This window comes from Amphibalanus amphitrite, unplaced genomic scaffold (assembly GCF_019059575.1).
Source record: "Amphibalanus amphitrite isolate SeventyFive unplaced genomic scaffold, NRLGWU_Aamphi_draft 001926F_arrow, whole genome shotgun sequence".
In the NCBI taxonomy this organism is placed as follows: domain Eukaryota; kingdom Metazoa; phylum Arthropoda; class Thecostraca; order Balanomorpha; family Balanidae; genus Amphibalanus; species Amphibalanus amphitrite.
In genome coordinates this window covers 23,724-48,043 of record NW_024883419.1, presented here as the reverse complement: position 1 = coordinate 48,043, position 24,320 = coordinate 23,724, and the positions used below count along the sequence as shown (strand labels likewise).

At 52.2% G+C, this 24,320-nt stretch overlaps 1 protein-coding gene across 1 annotated transcript; it reads right to left on the bottom strand.

Annotated features, from left to right (window-relative positions):
• On the bottom strand, positions 1–18,689 carry LOC122375808 (zinc finger CCCH domain-containing protein 18-like). The gene is made up of 5 exons (XM_043355347.1): positions 18,543–18,689; positions 18,205–18,295; positions 13,502–13,781; positions 13,199–13,325; positions 1–1,657 (listed from the first exon to the last, which is right to left on the bottom strand). The coding sequence occupies exons 1-5, from the start codon at positions 18,687–18,689 to the stop codon at positions 1,361–1,363; spliced, it is 942 nt and encodes a 313-aa protein (XP_043211282.1). The 3' UTR covers positions 1–1,360.
• Between the last annotated feature and the right edge of the window lie 5,631 nt (positions 18,690–24,320).

The window sequence follows — 24,320 nt, the reverse complement described above, 5'->3', positions numbered from 1 at the left end:
AAAAATATTTTAATATATTGTCGTTTTATATATAGATCAGAGGCCAGTTTTACCAACAGAAAAATAGCCGCCTGCCGGCATTGTTTGCCTAAAGACCGCTTCACATACGGAGCGTAAACAGGGGTGGAATATTAGGAATTTTGGGGGTGCTCGAGCAACCCCTGAAATTCAAAGGTCACCATATAATAGTACTCCAGTGGTTGCTTAAATTACGTCTGAGACCGAACTGCTTTGCGTAAGTCGCGAGGAGAGTGATACTGTTGGGAAAGCGTCCCTGTTATGTGCTTTTCTATGCAAGAATTCGACGCTTCCATTCGACAGGTGCTGGAAAAGCACCCCATGGGATTATGACAATTCTCCGCCCATGAGCGTAAACACGATGAGCACGTAAGCGGATAGGGCTTTAAGTCTTTACTGTTTCACTCTGTATGTGAAGCAATGCAAAAGCCAGGCATCGGACCTAACAAAGAAAATGCATGCAGTCTTGATCAACCTGCTTCAAACGGTTATGTATCAACTCCGGCACCCAGCTGCCGGCTGCGCCACAACGAACTCGAAGCGGCCAGAGTAGCGCCGCTCCTCTCCCTAGATGGCTCTAGTAGTACAGCGCCTGAACTCCCGCTGTGCCGCAAGACACGAGCCCGGGTCTGGCAGCGGCCAGCGGCCGCCTCCAATGGGCTTTTGAGCGATGTAGTTAGGTATGCAATGCGCAATATTCTGCGATCGATGCCGGCAGGCTAACTCTAATCAGGCGGTACGAACAGTCGGCTATACCTACGGTACTAGGGCCTGTGTTGAGTTCATCACTTTGATCCTGCAGTGGTGCCTGTTCGGCACAATAGGAAATGCGAGCATCCCACCGTGGCAGTGGACAAGACACGGACCGTCGTACCAGCTGTGGCCACACTGCAGGTCCTCGGGAATACGTGCCCCCGATCGGCGCCCTCGAGCCCCCCCCCCACGGTGAACCAGCGCCGCGCGCCGTCACCGCGGCTCTCCAGTCCTCCATGGCCATCCTTCGTCCGTCCGGATCCTCTTCATATTCCACCGCCACCGACAGACTCGTTCCCTGGATCGGTGGCTCACCCCGTGCCTGGCGACGGCTGTGGTCCGCCGGCTCAGCTGGCTGCTCGTGCTGGTCGGCTGCCGCACGGAGCCCGCCCCGGCCCGCCCCGGCTCACAGTCGGACTCCGTCTGGAGCGCGCCCCGTCAGCCGGCTGGGACCGGGCGCCGCCGGCGACTCGAACCGGGACGGCGGCGTGGGAGAGCGGTCGCGGCCGGCGGCTGGCGGCGGCGGCGGGCCCGGCGCTGCCAGCGCGGTACTCCACCCGCCGGGCTGCCGGCGCGCCGGTGCCGCCCTCTAGGGCGCTCTCGTAGTCGGTTCCCGTATCTCATCGCAGACAAACTTGGACGGCACTGGCGGCGAGGGGGCGGCGGCCGTCCGGCCGCGGCTCGGTGACACGCCAGGGCACCGCCGGAGTCGGCCGCTTCTGGCCAGACGTCTGGTGACTGACTGACAGACGTGTCCTGCCGGCCTGCTGAGGTGAACCGCTGAGCTCCGGCTGGCCCAGCGGCCCGCGGCGCCGGACAGTGAGCCAGCGGAGCCACGGCCGAGTCTAGCGCCGCCGACACCATCCAGAGCCGCGACACCATCCTTCTGCAGCAGACACACACAGACAGACACACAGTCACAGCCTCTGAGAAATGCGGACATATCCTCACAGGCCACCCGTTCGGGCTCTAATGCAGATGACAACGATAACCTCTTAACAGGTGGGAGCTCGCACTGAAAAAGAGCCATTAACAGCGACTTTATTTGCGCAACTTCAGTTGGCAGAGCTCGATGGGAAACTTGGGCTGCTCCACAGGTCAGTACCGAGCAGCAGTCAGTGGAGACAGCACACACCGGACAGTCCGGGCAGCGGACTCACACAGGACAGCAGACTCGGACTGGGTATCAGACACGGACCCAGTATCAGGCAGGGGCCAGACAGCGGATACAGACAATACTTCAACGGTCTGAATGTGAATGCTTATCAAGCCAGTTGATTGATATTCATGCTAAATCAGTCGGGAACACTCAATGGAAACTATCAATTTCTATTTTAATCATTTTGGTATATTGGGAGCCCCTCTCGATTTCGTTCAAAATCGCCACACAGGTGTCCCACCACCAGACGAAAAACGTTTCATATCCCGCTACTTTCCATGACTCACAGCTCCGCCCGGTCTCGATGGGACGTCGCCGCCCTGACCCGAGATATGCTGCGCGCGCCGCCGGACCGGTCATCAGTCGCTGCCGCCGCTGACGCCAGTGTCCGAACAGCTCCAAACACTTTCCGGCCCTGTATAGCAGGATGTAAGCATCAGAGGCGGGAACGATCAATGCAGGGATGTAGAACATTCACAATGGACTTCACTGCCTGCATGAAGTGCAACAGGATCAGAAGCCAGTCCGTGTCCCACTGGGTCCGTGATATCCAAGTGTCCGTGTCCTTGAGCACGTCTCCGGCCGGCGGGGCTGACCCGGCCGTGTGTGACGTCACGCCCCGCCGGTCGGTCCTACCCCCACACACCGGCCGGCGCCGTCACCTGGCGGCCGCCGGGGGCGCAGCGGCCCCCACGGCGCCGAGCCCGGCCTGGGCAGCGGGCGGACGTCCCGCGGAGGATCACCGGTCGGCATTTACAGAGCGGCGCCGCCTGCCCTCCCCAGTGCCGTCCTCTCGTCCGCTCTGCTCCCCGCTCAGTGCCCACCTCAGTTCGCCCAGCTGAGCCACGGCGCACAGCAGAAACGCCGCTCTGGGTCCTACCCTACCGAAAAAGTGAAATCAATCTGAATTGGCTGCAAACGGATTTTCACTGTCCCGTTGAAACAACCATAGACCACTATATACCATACAGCCTACATCATAACGGCAGTTTAAAATGGATGGTGTTGTATAAACAATTTAATGAAATTATGAGATATCATGGTTCGTACTTCATAAGGTCCCGGTCCGTCGTCGGTTCCTGCGTACCCCCCCCCCCCCCCCCGCCGGCAGCCATGAACGCCCACCTGCAGTGCTGCTGATCGCCCTGCTGACCTCGATGGCCTTCGACAGCTCCGCCACCGAAGGCATCTCGGCCGGCACCGCGCTGGCCATCGGCGTCGCCGTCGTGGCCGGCTTCGCCATCGCGCGCTCGTTGGGCGGCCACCGCTGGCGGCGGGCCGTGGTCGCGCCGGCACCCCTGACCCCTTGAGCAGGCGGCCGCCGGCGTCTCGCTGAGCTGCGGCCGCCTGAACTGGAGGCTGCCGAGCACGCCCAGTTGATTGGGGCGTTGATTGGGGCAGGGGGCTCCGTTTTTGATAGCCGCACCAATCGCCGTCCAATGAATTTTGAAGGTTCATGTCACGACACTGAATGCATTAACTCTGCAGAAAAAAACGTCATTTTTGGTAATTGTCTTCGTGTAAAGTAAGTTCAAACCGCCACAAAAAAATTGGACACCTATGCAAGCGCAAGACGAAAATCTGCTATCACAGTAGGCACTTCGCAACATCATGATACCAAAACTACACATGAATGCACCAGTGGAATTATCATTAGCGGAAAATCTCACTCATAGGCATACCTTACCTTTAAATTGCAGGCACGCTGATGAGAGTAACGATGAAGGTCAACTTGTTGCTCGGCTTAGATTCTATCACGACTCTTCAGTCAGTCGTGGAGTATCAAAACAGAAAAATTCAATCGTTGATAATCCGCCGGGTCAATGAACGTAAACAATGCACATGGCGTATCCGCTCCGTTGCCCATTTCGAGGTCAGGCGGCTGTGGGCCGACCGGGGGCGGCCGCTGATTGGTCAGAATAAGCGGCCACCTGATTGGCGGAGCGGTGACCGGGCGGCCCCCTGATAGGTCGCCGCCGACCCGGCCGCTTCAGAATACGCGCCGTCAAGCAGTGAAATGTGTGATAAATCGATTGCAAAAATTAAAAATATATGATTATCTCACAGGGAGGGGGGTATCTGGTGCATTCACCCCTTCGGCAGCCTCCTAAATCGTTCAAAATTTGTCGCTTTCCGTTAATTGACAACAAAACAGCAATTTTTACAAGAAAAGGTCTTGCTTTCACGATCTCAGCGAAGCATGAGGTACCCAAATCGGAGGAGTCTGGATAATTTGGGACGATTTTTTGTAGAGAACGCCCTGCAATGTGCAGTACTCCCTTTCAGCATCAGCCAGTGTACGATTAAGACACAATTAGGCCGAACAATTGGCTGCAAACCTATGCTAATAATCAGCAGTTGCCAAAACACGGACACCCGATGAACAACCAAACTCGGTCGGCCGGTCTCTCAGCCGGCCATACCTATACGCCACAGCTGGTGGATACGCGTCGGGCGGCCGGCGGGGGGGGGGACGGCGGCCGGGGGGGGGCGGGGCAACGGGAGGGAAGAGCGTATTTGGCCGCGCCAGTTTACGTCGAAAAGCAAATTAGATAAGAAGACCGAACGAAAACTCCCAAAGGGTAGCTTCGAAATCAGAATCCAGTTTTTCACTCGGTCAGTCAGCCCTCGCTCTTCGACAGACATGTGCATGGATTCCAGTGATGGATCTATGATCTCAGACATCAGTGGATCTCGAAGCAAACTGCAGATTAGGATCTATCAGGCGACCGGATCCGGTATGAAAAGTCTGTCCTAGATCTATGATCTCATAGGATCTGATGATAGGAATCCAGAATATGCAGCTATGATCTGAGTGGATCCCACCATGCACAAAATTTGAAACCAAGTTTCCAAGTGTTTCTACGTCAATTAGTGCCAAAAAACTATGGATTGGGACAAACATATGGGAATTTTGATATCGGTGATCTAAGATCAGAGGCCATTTATTCCGACGCTTCCATTCGACTTCCATTCGCTCCCCTGGGATTATGACAATTCTCCGCCCATGAGCGTAAACACGATGGGCACGTAAGCGGATAGGGCTTTAAGCCTTTACTGTTTCACTCTGTATGTGAAGCAATGCAAAAGCCAGGCATCGGACCTAACAAAGAAAATGCATGCAGTCTTGATCAACCTGCTTCAAACGGTTATGTACCAACTCCGGCACCCAGCTGCCGGCTGCGCCACAACGAACTCGAAGCGGCCAGAGTAGCGCCGCTCCTCTCCCTAGATGGCTCTAGTAGTACAGCCCCTGAACTCCCGCTGTGCCGCAAGACACGAGCCCGGGTCTGGCAGCGGCGAACTGTCGCCTTCAATGAGCTTTTGAGCGATGTAGTTAGATATGCAATGCGCAATATTCTGCGATCGATGCAGGCAGGCTAACTCTTATCAGGCGGTACGAACAGTCGGCTATACCTACGGTACTCGGGCCTGTGTTGAGTTCATCACTTTGATCCTGCAGTGCTGACTGTTCGGCACAATAGGAAATGCGAGCATCCACACCGTGGCAGTGGACAAGACACGGACCGTCGTACCAGCTGTGGGCCTGTGGCCACACTGCAGGTCCTCGGGAATACGGGCCCCCGATCGGCGCCCTCGAGCGGCGACCCCGTCAGCCCGAGGCTGACACCCTCTGACCAGTGCGATATTGACAGATGACAGAAGTTACTGACAGAGGGCAGCCGAGCGGAGAGCGGCGCCGGCCCGCCGGCATATGGTGCAGCCGGCACGGCTGAGGCCGATCTATTAGAAACGGGATTTCGCAATTGATCCCGTCCCGGATGGCGAATGACTTGTATGTAGGTACAGTACGGCGAGACAAGCCTAAAATTAAATAATACACGTATGTGTATTTTCAACTGCCTATGTTTTATTCACCGTAAAACAAAATAAACTATTGCTCTTTCAGGGTTACTAATGGTGCATTTATCGATGCTCGAATATTATTCTTTCTGTCTCAGTGACTGCAGACTGCAGAGCGGTGTTTCACTGGACGCTGATATCACGCTGCCGGCGCATTTCGCGACCTGACGTCACAAACTGTGGCAGTGTTGGAGATACGAGTTTGTTGATGTCTCCATGGAAACTCAATTTGACACGTGTGCTGGCAGCGCGCCAGCAGCGGCCGTGAAACAGGGCCCCCGAGTCCGAGCACCTGCTCTGGAGCCCGGCGTGGCCGCCGATGCTCCAAGGCCCGCCAGTGTTGCCGCTGCTCCCGTTCTCCTCGGGCGGCGCTGGCAGCGGGCCGCCCTGGGGCGGGTGCGGGCCCACCGGGCGGTCCTGTTTAGCCCGGCTCCGGAGCGGTGCACGGTACACCGCTGCATCCAGCACGCGGACAGCGCGGCGGCGAACCTCCCACGGTGAACCAGCGCCGCGCGCCGTCACCGCGGCTCTCCAGTCTTCCGTGGCCATCCTTCGTCCGTCCGGATCCTCTTCATATTCCACCGCCACCGGCAGACTCGTCCCCTGGATCGGCAGACCCCCGTCAGCCGGCTGGGACCGGGCCGCCGCCGGCGACTCGAACCGGGACGGCGGCGTGGGAGAGCGGCCGCGGCCGGCGGCGCACTGTGGGGTTTTTATCGATCCTAGCACGAATTTATTTATATCGCATCCTCCGCTACCTTAACTAATTTTATTTCACCTTCAAATGGTTAGGCTTAGGGTGTATGATCCCTGACAACATGGTTGGCTCTCCTGCTTGACCACATCCCTCCCCCGCCCCCTCCCCACGGACTTAGCACTGAAGCGTTTTCGGTTAGCAATGTATCGTGGGCGTGGAAGCGTTAAAAAAGTAGAACGAAACTACAATCGTTTTAGAAGTAGATATTTGTTCATGTCTAGCCCAATCACCAAAAGGCATTTCGGGCTTAACCTTGCACTTTGTTAGTCCTTGCACTTAAAGGGGGAGGAGGTCGCACAGACTTCTGTCCTCGACTTTTCGCAACTAACTCAAGCAAAACGTGGCGGATCACGACGAAACTTTCTATACCTTCGATTCGATCAATGTTACTCACACACTTAAAGTTTTATGACCTTGACCTTAATAAAAATTTGACCTGTGACCTGTCTCACCAGACCATGTCAGGCCGATATCGATTTGGCGCTTATCAGCGAACATTATCGGCGCGTTTTCAGTCTTGTTGTGGTTGTTAACTCTCCAAGGTATGAAATGCTGTTTGTTCTTTGCATTTTAAGGTCACGTTAATGTCAAATCAAGGTCATTTACCTTAGATGACTATAGTTGACTTTTTCAAGTTATACGAATTTTCTAGATAAGTGCTTGGAGCTTATTTCGAACTTAACACCCATTTGAAGATTTAAGTAGTTTTGGTGCCTAACGGAACATGCTACGAAGCCGTCAAAGGTAATCGACGCCTACCTTCTATGGATAGCCGGCAAGACACCTACTGTTCGGGCCTGACCTGACCCGGCCTAGCATGAAAACATCATCCTTGATCAAAACTAGCTTGAAATTCGTGATTAGCACCCCAAAAACCTCCAACCTCACTTAACAAAGTTACAGCATTTTTCGATTTACCTATATCAAAGCTCTGTACTGAAGTTCAATAAGGTGAATATTGGCGGCGATAGCCAATAAAATGGACGCAGCGTTGCAAGGATGTTGTTGTTTTGTTCAAAAAGAACATTTGGCGATAGAAAAATAATGTCAACATGGTATCACCCCCTTCCTCCCTCCTCCCAACTCCTATACTGGCCGGAAACCCCCAGGCGGTGTGCTGCGGTCGGGTAACCCGCCGCGGCGCGGCCCGGCGGGGCGTAAGAAACCACGCGGCACCGTCTGCTTTGACGTCTCATAGTGACTGGTTTCGGCAAATTTCGGCAAAAAATGAGAGCTGCCCCCGATGCAGAAATTATTGGAGAACATTTTGATATACATTTCCACGCGTAACACCGCGTATCAAACTTTGTAAGGCAATAGTTTGCTTGTCAACTCTCTGAATCAAGAAGCATTTTAGCATTTTTAGCAGTTCGGTCAAAAATTATGCATTTGGATGAATTTTGGAAATTTTCGTGCATACCATCATCTTCCTTATAAGTCAAAGATAATGAAAACATGTCGCAACTATAACCTGCTGTTCAGGGAAACGAGTGAGAGGGCGTTTTATTGTAGTGTGCTTTTTCGCTGTATGCAGGTAGCACGACGCTGGTCAGGACGAAGCTACACTTTGAGAGGTTTTTTGAGGCATAAACAATCATTTTACAGACGATTTAAGGTGTGATTCGGATGCGCTGGACAATTCTACGTGGAATGAATAACAAAAAAGTGGAAATCGAAATACTTTAACTTGCCACTTAATGCGTGCTAGGATGGCATAAGTCCCCACGGTGCGGCGGCGGGCCCGGCCCTACCGGCGCGGTACTCCACCCGCCGGGCTGCCAGCGCGCCGGCGCCGCCCTCTGGGGCGCTCTCGTAGTCGGTTCCCGTATCTCATTGCAGACAAACTTGAACGGCACTGGCGGCGAGGGGGCGACGGCCGTCCGGCCGCGGCTCGGTTGACTCGCCAGGGCACCGCTGGAGTCAGCCGCTTCTGGCCAGACGTCTGGTCACACTGACAGACGTGTCCTGCCGGCCTGCTGAGGTGAACCGCTGAGCTCCGGCTGGCTCAGCGGCCCGCGGCGCCGGACAGCGAGCCAGCGGGCACGGCCGAATCTGGCGCCGCCGCCCCCAGAGCCGCGACACCATCCCTCTGCAGCAGACACACACAGACAGACACACAGTCACAGCCTCTGAGAAATGCGGACATATCCTCACAGGCCACCCGTTCGGGCTCTAATGCAGATGACAACGATAACTTCTTAACGGGTGGGGGGAGCTCGCACTGAAAAAGAGCCATTAGCAGCGACTTCATTTGTGCAGCTTCAGTTGGCAGAGCTCGATGGGAAACTTGGGCTGCTCCACAGGTTAGTACTGAGCAGCAGTCAGTGGAGACAGCACATACCGGACAGTCCGGGCAGCGGACTCGGACAGGACAGCGGACTCGGACTGGATATCAGACACGGACCCAGTATCAGACAGGGGCCAGACAGTGGATACAGACAATACTTCCACGGTCTGAATGTGAATGCTTATCAAGTCAGTTCATTGATATTCATGCTAAATCAGTCGGGAACGCTCCATGGAAATTATCAATTTCCATTTTAATTATTTTGGCATATTGGGAGCCCCTCTCGATTTCGTTCAAAATCGCCACACAGGTGTCCCACCACCAGACGAGAAACTTTTCATATCCCGCTACTTTTCATAACTCACAGTCTCCGCCCGGTCTCTGTGGGACGCAGGGGCGTAGCCAAGGGGGGGCATAGGGGCCATGCCCCCCCTGGAGCCCAAAAGGGCCCCCATCGCGGTGTCATAAGTACGGTAAGGGGCACAATAAAAGTAGCATAAGAGCCCCTCGGGACACTTCACTGGGTTCGTGGGGGCCTTTCGGGCCTGAGACCTTGCCGCTAGGGCCCTCTGAGCTCTCTTCATTGGTTATAAAAGGGCCCTTCGGGCCTGAGGCTTTGCCCCTGGGCCCCTCGGGGCCCTCTCCATTGGGTTCGCAGGAGCCCTTCGTAATTTTAAGGTAGTTAAGCAAATAACTACGTCATGAAATTAAGAAAATGTTGGGCCCCTTCGCTCACATGGGCCCCTTTCGGTCTGATTAGCCCCCCTGAAGAAAATCCTGGCTACGCCCCTGCCCTTAGACGGCTTACATGACCCTCAGACGGCTTACGAGGCTCTCATGGGCTGCAGGGGCCTTTGACGGTCTGAAGGACCCTCATCCGACCTATGGGGCATCCGACCTCAAGACCGCCTTCAGAACCGGCTGAGCGACTCTGTGAAGCTATTCGTGGGCCTATCTAGCAGGGACCCATGGACTGCTTGCCCCTCAGTTCTAACATTTTTTTCATTTTTTAAATATCTTTTTAAATTTATTTGGGCCCCCTCCAAAAAATAGTGGATGAAATCCGATGACTTTTTGGATGTGTGTGTCTGTGTGTATACTGACGTTGGCACCGATTGTTTGTGTCCATATTACATGAAATCATGAAATGAGAAGCTTTTATCAAAAATACAGTCAAAGAAACTTTACGAAAAGTAAATTCAGCTTGCCTAAAACACAATGTTTTTAGATGACCTAGGTTGACCTTGACCCTGACCTTGACGTCGGTACATCGTCGAACAACATGTTCCATGATAGGTGGGAGGTAAGACTGGCAAAAAAGGCCGAAATCAAGGTGTCAAAAGCTCACAAGACCCATAGCCAACGCAAGATATTAGGTAGTAGTCCCATGCATTAGGGTAGGTGTCAAGGTCACCCGAAGGTCAGGTCAGGTCATTGACCTTTGATACCTCGGTTCACTTTTTCGAGTTTTACATGTTTCTAGGCTAGTTTTTGGAGCTGAATTCGAATCAAGCAATCATTTGAACATTTACGATGTATTTTGGTGCCTTCGTAACATGTTCCGAAGCTGTCAGAGGCGGTTGCCAACTACTACGAATACCCGTCACGACCCCTACTGGTTGACCTGACCCGACGTGGCCTAAATGTATGAAGACATCATCTATGATCATAACTAACATTATAATCGTGATCAGTACCCCGAAAAAAAAAAACCATAGCAGCCACCCTTTACGACGTTCTAACAGGTCCCGATTTTCCCGATTTTTGGGTCACTGACCTGACCTGGGACCTGACCTGGAAGGTCAACCGATGGGTACTTAAAATTGGGTATCTCGACTTCCTCTCGTCACGGGCAACACGCTCACGGACTCCACCCCCCCCCCCCTTTATACGTTCCCGGCTGGCAAAACACCAATACGGGCAAGGGTTAACCCTCGCCCGCACATGCCATTTTCCCATCCTAGAACGCACATGGGGGGGGGGGTGGTTGCCACCCCCCCGCGCCATTTCGTTCCTGTTGGAGATAGAGCTTAGCAGTAAAGACCAAAAAGATTCTTTGGGAAGAGACGAATCCAATGATACCCAGTTTTACCTTCTCAGGTCAGTCATTGACCTTCCAGGTCAGGTCAAACTAAAAAATGTTGCTGTTTTGGGTCACCGTTGGATATCAAGTGCGCTGCTTATCAAATACCGATGACGATGCTGTTTTCTGGTGCCAAGCCAGCTAGAACCTCTTTGTCACACTATCCGACCAGAATTTTGCTGCTGAGGTCATTTCAGGTCAAGTTAGGTCAAGGTCAATTATATGTGTTTGTATGTCTGTGTGTGTCTGTGTGTATACAGATGTGTGCACCGATTGTTTTTGGGTCCATATCACATGAAATCATGATCTGAGAAGCTTTTACCAAAAATGCAGTCAAAAAACTTCACAAAAAGTAAATTCAGCTTGCCTAAAACGCAATTATCTTCGATGACCTAGGTTGACCTTGACCCTGACCTTGACCCCTGTACATCGTCGAACAACATGTTCCATGATAGGTGGGAGGTAAGACTGGCAAAAAAGGCCGAAATCAGGGTGTCAAAAGCTCACAAGGCCCATGGCAAACGCAAGATGTTGAGAATTGGCCATTTGGGTCATGACATGACCTGAAAAACAAGGTCGTATCTCCGAAACCAAAAATCACAGAAACTTGAAATTTTCAGTGGACATCAAGAAAGGATAGACGAGCAGCTATACGAAAAATCAGCCTTCTAGCTTTAAAAATGTGGAGTGCAGAGCAGAAAGACTGCCTGGGGGGGTGGCAACCACCCCCCCCCCCCATGTGCGGGCGAGGGTTAAAGGGAACAACTCGGGTCGACGGATCTTCAGAAAGGAAAAATCAAACGCCCGGCCATGACCTCACTGTTGGGGTCCTCAAACTGAATGGAATAGTTCGCCGAGCCGCCGCTGCCCATGACTTTGTTTGTTTGTTTGTTTTGTTGGGTTAGGCCCTTTCGGTCGACAAGACCATTGCAGAGCCGGAAGGATGATAGGAATTAGGGGGAGACATTGGTCTGGGCAGGCACCCTAGTGAGTCGCCGGGGCTGAGCCCGTCCAGAGGACAGGCCACCCAGCCCCAAGGCACTCACTGCACCCGGCTACGGGGTGCGCTCCCTCGGGAGCAGCGGTGCCGCTCCAAGGGAGCAGCCCGCATGAGATAAAGTTGCCTGTCCAGCCCGGAGGGGGGTTGCGGCGTGGAGGAGAAGGATTTCAGTATCCTGAGGATAGAAGCACGGAACGGTGTGCCCATGACGCGATACTTTCAAGAGAGACTATACACCAGGCGGCAGCTGATACTCCTGCGAGCAGCCGGCAGACCGCAGTGACACCTGACGGCCGCAGTCGGAACTAGAGCTGCGCAAATGCTCCCACCATCATGCAGTAGGCGCTCCATGTGTCCTAGGCTCTAGCGCTTCAGGAACTAAAGACGCATTAAAATATATAAACAAACGATGTTTTACAATGTAGCCAAATATCCTGGCATATGAAAAATGATACTATTTTTTACATGATGCAAAGCACTTCGAAGGCATACATATCCGAACGCGATCCAAGCTCGATAGGCTGAAATAGCTACCTTCGGTCGTGACCCGAGTCCATAGAAGTTTACGCAGCCGGCATTTACGCTGGGCAACGAATGGGCCCCAGTCGGCCATACGCTGGGCAGCGATTGGGCAGCCCGTCTGGGCCCCAAGTGGCTGTTGTTCTGTTGCTGTCCACCAATCAGCCGATAACATGTCAGCTACGTCCATCTACATTGTAGGTACCTATGGCGCTCATGAACGGCTACCGATTTTTACGTGGATAAATAACCTACGAGTTTCGCCACCTATGCCTCGCACTGAAATGTATAAACGTGGTCATATTTATATTTCTCTGTAAAGGGGCGATCTATTTTTGATTTTGACGAAATGTTACGAGAAATGCCGAAATTGGCATGGGGATGTTTTGGTGAACGTCGAAGGGATATTAACGAATGACGAAGCATTTATCCAAATAGTCAAAGGTTCTGCCGGAACTCAATCAGTTATGGCGAATAGCGAATGTTATACCAACTGACGAACTGTGGAGTGGGATCAGCATTCCGTTTTGCCCATATGCTGAAGGTTTTGCCGAAATACCTCTCACTCGCGCCACCTATGTGCTGATCGGACGAATGGGTTTAGGCCAATTGGCCATCGAACAACCCTAAAAGGCGTAGAACGGACTGAATAATGCGTCTGTCGCCGGCTCAGCGCCCATCTCTACACACGACCAGATGGTTCTGCAGCCACTAACGATTGGGAGGGGGGGGGGGGGCTGAGCTGATATCACGCTCACCGGTCGCTTCGATGAGCTGGCTCTCCGCCGCGCCCCGCTGCTGCAGCTGCTGCTGCTGCCGCTGGGCCTGCTGGCACAGCTGGCTAGAGGTCGTCGATGGAAGCCGCGGAGGCGTTGGCGAGGGAATCTGAAAACGTTAGATCGTGCACGTGATTCTGAGCTTGTCAATCGATGAATAAGTGCGAGAACCGTAGATTAATAACGTCAAAATGTTCATCAAGTAGCAAAGTATCATTGATCTGTCTCCATCCAGAACTACTCGGAGCACTGGTTACGTAGTGCGGCTACCACCCAGTCACGTACCCTGGCCGGCGGCGGTGGTCCGCCGGCCCAGCCGACTGCTCGGGCTGGTCGTCTGCCGCACGGAGCCGGCCCCGGCTCACAGTCGGGCTCCGTCTGGAGCGACCCCGGTCAGCCGGCTGGGACCGGGCCGCCGCCGGCGACTCGAACCGGGACGGCGGCGTGGGAGAACGGGCGCGGCCGGCGGCGGCGGGCCCGGCCCTACCGGCGCGGTACTCCACCCGCCGGGAACCGGGCGCGCCGGCGCCGCCCTCTAGGGCGCTCTCGTAGTCGGTTCCCGTATCTCATTGCAGACAAACTTGGACGGCACTGGCGGCGAGGGGGCGACGGCCGTCCGCAGCAGCCTGCTGAGGTGAACCGCTGAGCTCCGGCTGGCTCAGCGGCCCGCGGCGCCGGACAGCGAGCCAGCGGAGCCACGGCCGGGTCTAGCGCCGCCGCCCCCAGAGCCGCGACACCATCCCTCAGCTGCAGCAGACACACACAGACAGACACACAGTCACAACCTCTGAGAAATGCAGACGTAGCCTCACAGGCCGCCCGTTCGGGCTCTAATGCAGATGGCAACGATAACCCGCGCGGGGCTGGGGTCTCCATCCGAACGCGCGGGGCTGGGGGGGGGGTAAATTTTACCCCCCCCCCCCCCTGTTATCTCCCGAACTAATGGTCTGATTTGGAAAATTCGAAGGCCAATCGAAAGATCTCATCACGAACAACTAAAAACATGTACTTAATTTAAAGTTTGAGGTCAAAGTCAAGGTCAGGTCAAGGGTACAAATTGCAAGTTTCTACAGTATCGGCCTTGCACCGGTGTTGCCGAAGAATGGAGTCATGGACTGAGACTGATTGCCCAAAACGTGTTTTTAGGCTACCAAGACAATATTCGTTGCATACAATATCATTCAGAGGTCAAGGTCAAGGTCAGGTCAGGTCAGGTCACCAAAAACAAAATATAGAAAAGGGCATGTGCGACACATGTTTTATGGGTCATTTCACTCATAGAATTCAATAGGCACACTCAATAAGTGATATGGACCACCTCTGGATGAATTTCAGGTCGAATTCAAGGTCAGATCACGTGAGGTCAAATTTTGAAGTTGGTTGTTAAGGCCTAAAAAGGTGTCTATCTGATGCAGTTTTTCACGGCAAATCAAATGGTGCTATTTTTGCTTCCGTACGAGGTCTAGAACATCCAAAAAAAATCATTTTTCAAATTTTGTGTGTGTCGTGACGTCATAAAATTTTGAATAACTCCCACATTTTTGAACCGATTCTTCTAAAAACTGGTATGTAGGTGCACATAGACCACTTCTCTGACATATATTCCGGTTTTTTCGATACACTCAAAATTTTGGATTTTATAACTGTTTTCCCAAAAGTCAGTTTTTTGAAGAAAAAAATTTGGGCCAAAATCCAAAATTTTCAAAAAACCGAGATAACCATTTGATAGACAAAGTAGAATTACGTATAACCTTTTTTGTTAAGTCTTCATTCCTTTAAAAATGAAGATGTTAGCGGCGTTTGAAATTTTGCCGTTTTTGAGGCGAAAATGGCGAACATGACGTCACTACAACGTCAATTTCTCAAAAATTGTCCGACGGATTTCGCTCAAATTTTCAGGGAACGTGTCAAATTGATGGAAGAAAAGGTACTGAAAGTTTGGAGGCGCTGCGCGCCGCCGTTTTTGAGATATTGCCAAAATTCGCGAGGGGGGGTAAAATTTACCCCGAAGCCCCGCGCGGGTTAACTTCTTAACGGGTGGGAGCTCGCACTGAAAACGAGCCCTTAACAGCGACTTCATTCAGTTGGCAGAGCTCGATGGGAAACTTGGGCTGCTCCACAGGTCAGCCATGAGCAGCACTCAGTGGAGACAGCACACACCGGACAGTCCGGGCAGCGGACTCAGACAGGACAGCAGACTCGGACTGGGTATCAGACACGGACCCTAAATCAGACAGGGGCCAGACAGCGGACACAGACAATACTTCAAGGGTCTGAATGTGTATGCTTATCAAGTCAGTTCATTGATTTTCATGCTAAATCAGTCGGGAACACTCCATGGAATTCTATTTTAATTATTTTGGTATATTGGGAGCCACTCTCGATTTCGTTCAAAATCGCCACACAGGTGTCCCACCACCAGACGAAAAACGTTTCATATCCCGCTACTTTCCATGACTCACAGCTCCGCCCGGTCTCGATGGAACGTCGCCGCCCTGACCCGAGATATGCTGCGCGCACCGCCGGACCGGTCATCAGTCGCTGCCGCCGCTGACGCCAGTGTCCGAACAGCTCCAAACACTTTCCGGCCCTGTATAGCAGGATGTAAGCATCAGAGGCGGGAACGATCAATGCAGGGATGTAGAACATTCACAATGGACTTCACTGCCTGCATGAAGTGCAACAGGATCAGAAGCCAGTCCGTGTCCAACTGGGTCCGTGATATCAAAGTGTCCGTGTCCTTGAGCACGTCTCCGGCCGGCGGGGCTGACCCGGCCGTGTGTGACGTCACGCCCCGCCGGTCGGTCCTACCCCCCCACACCAGCCGGCGCCGTCACCTGGCGGCCGCCGGGGGCGCAGCGGCCCCCACGGCGCCGAGCCCGGCCTCGGCAGCGGGCGGACGTCCCGCGGAGGATCACCGGTCGGCATTTACAGAGCGGCGCCGCCTGCCCTCCCCAGTGCCGTCCTCTCGTCCGCTCTGCTACCCGCTCAGTGCCCACCTCAGCCCACCTCAGCGAAGCATGAGGTACCCAAATCGGAGGAGTCTGGATAATTTGGGACGATTTTTTTGTAGAGAACGCCCTGCAATGTGCAGTACTCCCTTTCAGCATCAGCCAGTGTACGATTAAGACACAATTAGGCCGAACAATTGGCTGCAAACCTATGCTAATAATCAGCAGTTGCCAAAACACGGACACCCGATGAACAACCAAACTCGGTCGGCCGGTCTCTCAGCCGGCCATACCTATACGCCACAGCTGGTGGATACGCGTCGGGCGGCCGGCGGGGGGGGGGGGCGGCGGCCGGGGGGGGGGCGGGGCAGCGGGAGGGAAGAGCGTATTTGGCCGCGCCAGTTTACGTCGAAAAGCAAATTAGATAAGAAGACCGAACGAAAACTCCCAAAGGGTAGCTTCGAAATCAGAATCCAGTTTTTCACTCGGTCAGTTAGCCCTCGCTCTTCGACAGACATGTGCATGGATTCGAGTGATGGATCTATGATCTCAGACATCAGTGGATCTCGAAGCAAACTGCAGATTAGGATCTATCAGGCGACCGGATCCGGTATGAAAAGTCTGTCCTAGATCTATGATCTCATAGGATCTGATGATAGGAATCCAGAATATGCAGCTATGATCTGAGTGGATCCCACCATGCACAAAATTTGAAACCAAGTTTCCAAGTGTTTCTACGTCAATTAGTGCCAAAAAACTATGGATTGGGACAAACATATGGGAATTTTGATATCGGTGATCTAAGATCAGAGGCCATTTATTCCGACGCTTCCATTCGACTTCCATTCGCTCCCCTGGGATTATGACAATTCTCCGCCCATGAGCGTAAACACGATGGGCACGTAAGCGGATAGGGCTTTAAGCCTTTACTGTTTCACTCTGTATGTGAAGCAATGCAAAAGCCAGGCATCGGACCTAACAAAGAAAATGCATGCAGTCTTGATCAACCTGCTTCAAACGGTTATGTACCAACTCCGGCACCCAGCTGCCGGCTGCGCCACAACGAACTCGAAGCGGCCAGAGTAGCCGCTCCTCTCCCTAGATGGCTCTAGTAGTACAGCGCCTGAACTCCCGCTGTGCCGCAAGACACGAGCCCGGGTCTGGCAGCGGCGAACTGTCGCCTTCAATGAGCTTTTGAGCGATGTAGTTAGATATGCAATGCGCAATATTCTGCGATCGATGCAGGCAGGCTAACTCTAAATCAGGCGGTACGAACAGTCGGCTATACCTACGGTACATACTAGGGCCTGTGTTGAGTTCATCACTTTGATTCTGCAGTGCTGCCTGTTCGGCACAATAGGAAATGCGAGCATCCACACCGTGGCAGTGGACAAGACACGGACCGTCGTACCAGCTGTGGGCCTGTGGCCACACTGCAGGTCCTCGGGAATACGTGCCCCCGATCGGCGCCCTCGAGCGGCGACCCGTCAGCCCGAGGCTGACACCCTCTGACCAGTGCGATATTGACAGATGACAGAAGTTACTGACAGAGGGCAGCCGAGCGGAGAGCGGCGCCGGCCAGCCGGTATATGGTGCAACCGGCACGGCTGAGGCCGATCTATTGGAAACGGGATTTCGCAATTGATCCCGTCCCGGATGGCGAATGACTTGTATGTAGGACGTAGGTAGGTACAGTACGGCGAGACAAGCCTAAAATTAAATAATACACTTATGTGTATTTTCAACTGCCTATGTTTTATTCACCGTAAAACAAAATAAACTATTCCTCTTTCAGGGTTACTAATGGTGCATTTATCGATGCTCGAATATTATTCTTTCTGTCTCAGTGACTGCAGAGCGGTGTTTCACTGGACGCTGCTATCACGCTGCCGGCGCATTTCGCGACCTGACGTCACAAACTGTGGCCGTGTTGGAGATACGAGTTTGTTGATGTCTCCATGGAAACTCAATTGGACACGTGTGCTGGCAGCGCGCTAGCAGCGGCCGTGAAACAGGGCCCCGAGTCCGAGCACCTACTCTGGAGCCGGGCGTGGCCACCGATGCTCCAAGGCCCGCCAGTGTTGCCGCTGCTCTCGTTCTCCTCGGGCGGCGCTGGCAGCGTGCCGCCCTGGGCGGGTGCGGGCCGGTACCGGTCCTGGTTAGCCCGGCTCCGGAGCGGTGCACGGTACACCGCTGCATCCAGCACACGGACAGCGCGGCGGCCAACCTCCCACGGTGAACCAGCGCCGCGCGCCGTCACCGCGGCTCTGCAGTCTTCCGTGGCCATCCTTCGTCCGTCCGGATCCTCTTCATATTCCTCCGCCGCCGACAGACTCGTCCCCACTCCGTGCCTTGGGTGGCCTTGGGTGGCTCACTCCGTGCCTGGCGGCGGCGGCGGTCCGCCGGCCCAGCCGGCTGCTCGGGCTGGTCGTCTGCCGCCCGGAGCCCGGCCCGGTCGGCGCCGGCTCACAGTCGGGCTCCGTCTGGAGCGCCCAGTCACAGCCTCTGAGAAATGCGGACATATCCTCACAGGCCACCCGTTCGGGCTCTAATGCAGATGACAACGATAACTTCTTAACGGGTGGGAGCTCGCACTGTAAGCGAGCCCTTAACAGCGACTTCATTTGCGCAACTTCAGTTGGCAGAGCTCGATGGGAAACTTGGGCTGCTCCACAGGTCAGTACCGAGAAGCACAGTCAGTGGAGACAGCACACACCGGACAGTCCAGGCAGCGGACTCGGACAGGACAGCAGACTCGGACTGGGTATCAGACACGGACCCTAAATCAGACAGGGGCCAGACAGTGGACACAGACAATACTTCAAGGGTCTGAATGTCAATGCTTATCATGTCTGTTCATTGATATTCATGCTATATCAGTCGGGAACACTCCATGGAGATTATCAATTTCCATTATAATTATTTTGGTATATTGGGAGCCCCTCTCGATTTCGTTCAAAATCGCCACACAGGTGTCCCACCACCAGGACGGAAAACGTCATATCCCGCTACTTTTCATAACTCACAGTCTCCGCCCGGTCTCTGTGGGACGCAGGGGCGTAGCCAAGGGGGGGCATAGGGGCCATGCCCCCCCCCCCCCCTGGAGCCCAAAAGGGCCCCCATCGCGGTGTCATAAGTACGGTAAGGGGCACAATAAAAGTAGCGTAAGAGCCCCTCGGGACACTTCACTGGGTTCGTGGGGGCCTTTCGGGCCTGAGACCTTGCCGCTAGGGCCCTCTGGGCTCTCTTCATTGGTTATAAAAGGTCCCTTCGGGTCTGAGGCTTTGCCCCTGGGCCCCTCGGGGCCCTCTCCATTGGGTTCGCAGGAGCCCTTCGTAATTTTAAGATAGTTAAGCAAATAACTACGTCATGAAATTAAGAAAATGTTGGGCCCCTTCGCTTTCGGTCTGATTGGCCCGCCTGAAGAAAATCCTGGCTACGCCCCTGCCCTTAGACGGCTTACATGACCCTCAGACGGCTTACGAGGCTCTCATGGGCTGTAGGGGCCTTTGGCGGTCTGATTTCTGAAGGACCCTCATCCGACCTACGGGGCCCTCAAGACCGCCTTCAGAACCGGCTGAGCGACTCTGTGAAGCTATTCGTGGGCCTATCTAGCAGGGACCCATGGACTGCTTGCCCCTCAGTTCTAACATTTTTTCATTTTTAAATATTTTTTTAAATTTATTTGGGCCCCCTCCAAAAAATAGTGGATGAAATCCGATGACTTTTTGGATGTGTGTGTCTGTGTGTATACTGACGTTTGCACCGATTGTTTATGTGTCCATATTACATGAAATCATGAAATGAGAAGCTTTTATCAAAAATACAGTCAAATAAACTTCACGAAAAGTAAATTCAGCTTGCCTAAAACACAATGTTTTTAGATGACCTAGGTTGACCTTGACCCTGACCTTGACATCGGTACAGTCACCAGCACTTGCTACTAATCACCTCGTTTTTGTTCAGTAGTTTGAACACCGATCAATTATCAGTCGCCCAAGATACGTCAAACGATGCATTTGGTCCTCCGATTTTCGAATATCTAACTTGTTTTTGTATATTCGAAGCATTTTGGGATGGGGAGCCAAAAAACCTCTTTTCTGCCCTAAAGTGTGCCCCAAGAAGTCGTAGAACCTAGCCCCGCCTCTGATCCACAGACCACTAGTGCCATCTCTTGTCAGCCGAACAAGCCGCAGAAGTAAATAATGCCACGTGACCTTTGCACACGCTACAATTACTACGCAGCTGTAGTGGGGGAAGCGGGGCGGAGGCGTGGAGGGGGACGCGATCGGTCGGCTGGGGTCAGGTCGCCGAGGTCAGAGGTCATCCGCCGGAGGGTGTTTGAGCGGTTGGGCCGTGTGGGCTGGGGCCTGCGGAGTGGGGAGCGCCTGGACCTGTCTGGAAACAAGCCCTATAACGCTGTGACAGTCGAGAATATTGTGAGGAAAGAGAGAAAGAGAGAGAGAGAGAGAGAGAGAGGGAGGGGTATAGAGAGGGAGAGAGAGAGGAAGAGAGAAAGAGAGAGAGAGAGAGAGGGAGAGAGAGAGAGAGAGAAGGAGAGAGAGAGGAAGAGAGAGGAAGAGAGAGAGAGAGGGAGAGACAGAGAGAAATAGAGAGAGAGAGAGAGAGAGGGAGAGCGAGAGAGGGAGTGCGTAGAGAGAGAGAGAGAGAGAGAGAGGGAGATGGAGAGGGAGAGAGAGAGGGAGAGAGAAAGAGAGAGGGGGGAGAGAGAGAGAGAGAAAGAGAGAGGAAGAGAGAGAGGGAGAGACAGAGAGAAATAGAGAGAGAGAGAGAAAGAGAGAGAGAGGAGAAAGAGAGGAGAGAGAGAGAGAGAGAGAGAGAGAGAGAGAGAGAGAGAGAGAGAGAGAGAGAGAGAGAGAGAGAGAGAGAGAGAGAGAGAGAGAGAGAGAGAGAGAGAGAGAGAGAGAGAGAGAGAGAGCTAAGAAAGACTGGAGGGAAGGGATAAGGACAGGAGGAGAGAAAAGAGAGAGAGAAAACTGAAAAGGAAAACCAGAGAGGGTAAAATGAGAATGAGGGCAATGGGTAAATCAGTGAGAGGGAGCGAGAAAGGAAATATTTAGTTGTGTCAGCTTGTTTCACATGTAAAATGCAAATTTGCTTTCCATCATTACAGCTTCGGATTGGAAATTAAATCTTAGCATCCTTGTGATAAACCCACGTTGACGGGATGCAGTAGCGGCGGAACACCTTGAATTAAGGGAGGGGGGGCTCTGCCGAATTTGGTCCTATTATTTCCATGCAACGCTCATAGGGCTAATGTTGAAATGCCAAAATCAAAGGGGGGCACGGTGCCCCGGTGCCTTCCCCGTTCCGCCGCCTATGACGGGATGGGGACGCTTTTATGGTCGTCGTTGGGAGCTCGGCACTAATGGGATCTGGGGATGATGTTGAAGGCTTCGCAAATGTTTCATAAAAGATGCTATTTTTTGCACAACCTATTAAACATTTTTTTTACGTTTGCTATGAAAATGTTAGGCCCAGTTGCAGTTCCTTCAAGGTTAGGTCCACGACTCCACAGCTTACAACAGGAGCTAGCTAACATGAACAATTAACCCGCGCCGTGTTGGTGGCATGAACTTTCCATCGAGTGCTGGGGGGGGCGTTTTACGCCCCTCCGTCTTCCATCGAGTGCTGGGGGGCGTTTTACGCCCCTCCGTCTAACTCGGCTCCTGGACCACGTAGCGACACGCGGTAAGCGACAATCGAAAGAGCGTCAAAAATAAAGAGGAAACACTCGGTCATTGTAAGGTCAGGGCAAAGGTCAGGTCACCAGGGTTCATCAAAGGTCAAATTTTGTTGATTTCAACGATTTCGAACACCCGACGGCTAACTCGGGAATTAATAGAGCTACAGCGGCGCGGAAAAGCGCATTCGATAGCTCTTTTAACGCTTTTAAGCCAACATGTCCTCAAATTTGACCTCAGATCAACCGTTTAGCCCCCAGAGGGCACCGCTCTGATTGACCTCAAATTTGACCTCAGATCAACGGTGTTTTCACCGCTCTAGCACGTCTCTGTCAAAAGTCAAAAAACTGCTGAAGACCTTTTATGTCCTAAAATGACCTCAGGGGCACACACAGGGGTCACAGGTGCAATTTTCCGATTCAGTGTGTCATGTTTACCTATGAACCGATGCTTGAGAGGGTGTAGAACGAAATTCGTCCAAAAGAGGCGCATTTCAATTTTCTCCCATCGACTTATACCTAATGGAGCAGTCGCAAAACTGACCTGACCTTAGGTCACAGACATAAAAAAATCCGAGGTATCCATTTTATAACTGTTACCCTAAGCAATTACTGAAAGTTTTAAAGTGATCGCTCAGTCGGTGTAGCTACAACAAGCTTTCGATTTTTTTCTGAGGTAAGGTCACAATAAGGTGAGAGGATTGAGGTAGGCTTGTATCGGATTTTCTTCTGCTTGTCGGTAGTTTAGGTTGAAGTTAATTTCGCGAGCTGTCCATAATCATTCAAGAGGAAAAATTCAGCTGCATATCGTTCGGGTCAAAGTAATACCAAACATTCTCAAATTTTATAGTAAAGAGCCAGTAGTCTACGAATATATTCAAAAAACAATTAGAAAAAGAATAAGCGGACCGGTTTCGTCTATCAAAGACTTCTTCAGCGCTTTTTTCAAAAACGTATAAGAAGAAAACTAGTACAGTGACAATCGTTTGAAATAAAATTGGATTCAGTAAGAACTAAGAACTTCATTGTCCGAAAACCGCTGACAGTTGATAGCTCAATGACATTTAGAGCCGTGCATAAGGAGGCGTGAAAACACTCCTCATCTAGTTCTATTACGAGAGGACCATGTCATGGCGTGAGAAAGGTGTTTTCAAAATAAATGACACTGTATGAGTGAATAAATATTCCGGGCCCCCTTGGGCTATTGGCGGACTCTGCCACCTGATCGGGTGGTGCAGCCGTTTCGCCCTCCACCTGAGATCTCGGAAGGTTACCGACAGATTTTAAACATTCAAAGAGCGTTTGATAGCCCCACCAGGGAACTACCTTGTTACCAGGTTTCGTTGACCTAGGTGCAACCCATGACGTCACAAGTCAGGTCAAAGGTCGCATTTTTTCACCGATTTAGTCTAAGGAATGCGTTACAGTCAGTTAACACATCAAATAAAAGGCATGTTATCGAAAAACATCGATGGAGCGTTGGTTGTCTAATACATATGTTGCCTAAAGAGGTCATTGATGCCAGGTCAGTTCACAGAAGTCAGGACTCAGGTCACTAAGGGTCACAATATGAACCCAACTATGCTAGGGTCGTGTGATACATGTTTTATGGCCAATTTTACATTTAAAATTCAATGGTGTGAGCTAGACGGCCACTGGGGCCAGTTTAGATTACATTCTGGCGGAGGTCAGGTCAAGGTCAGGTCAAAGAAGGTCAAATTTCAAAGTTCATATTTTGCATAAAGGGATATCTATTCGATGCAGCTCATCACAGGAAATCCAATGGTGGCCTTTGGCTCGCTTTGTGTGTTCTGTGACGGCAAAAAAAAAAAATGAATTAAAAATTTTACGTAATAAATTTTGAGTAGTTTTTTGCCATAACTTTGCTAAAAATGGAGCTATCGAGTTTAAGTTTGGCATATCTAGAGCAGATAGTTCTATCACATCTATTCCGGTTTAATTTTGAAAGTTGTTGGTATTTTCGGGTGTTATACTTCTATAGTTTGGATGGTCAAAATCAATTTTTGTTTGGAAATAAGAGTAAGCAGTTTGGTAGCCTGTTTATTTTACATCTTTTTTATCTTGAATATTTTTCGTTATCTTCAAAACTGTAAGCGTGACAGCTCTTCCCGCTAAACCTTTTATTGGGTCGAAAATGACAGAACATGGCATCCCTCTCACGTCATTTGTGACTAGCCTTTCATAAGAGCTCTGGAAAATTTTGGTCACAAGGTGTAAAAATGATGCCCGGAGGGTTCTTGAAAGTTTGGTGGCGACATTTGCTATACTTTAGGAGATATCGACTGAAAAGGAGAGGGGGCCGTTTCGCGCCGCCCTCCCCCTCAACGGGGCTTTCAGTTGCTGCTCTCACAGAACTCTTGGTTATATTACAACGTAGTGGAATTGCAAGTGGCAACTGGCAATATAAGCTTCCTGCACGCGCCGGACC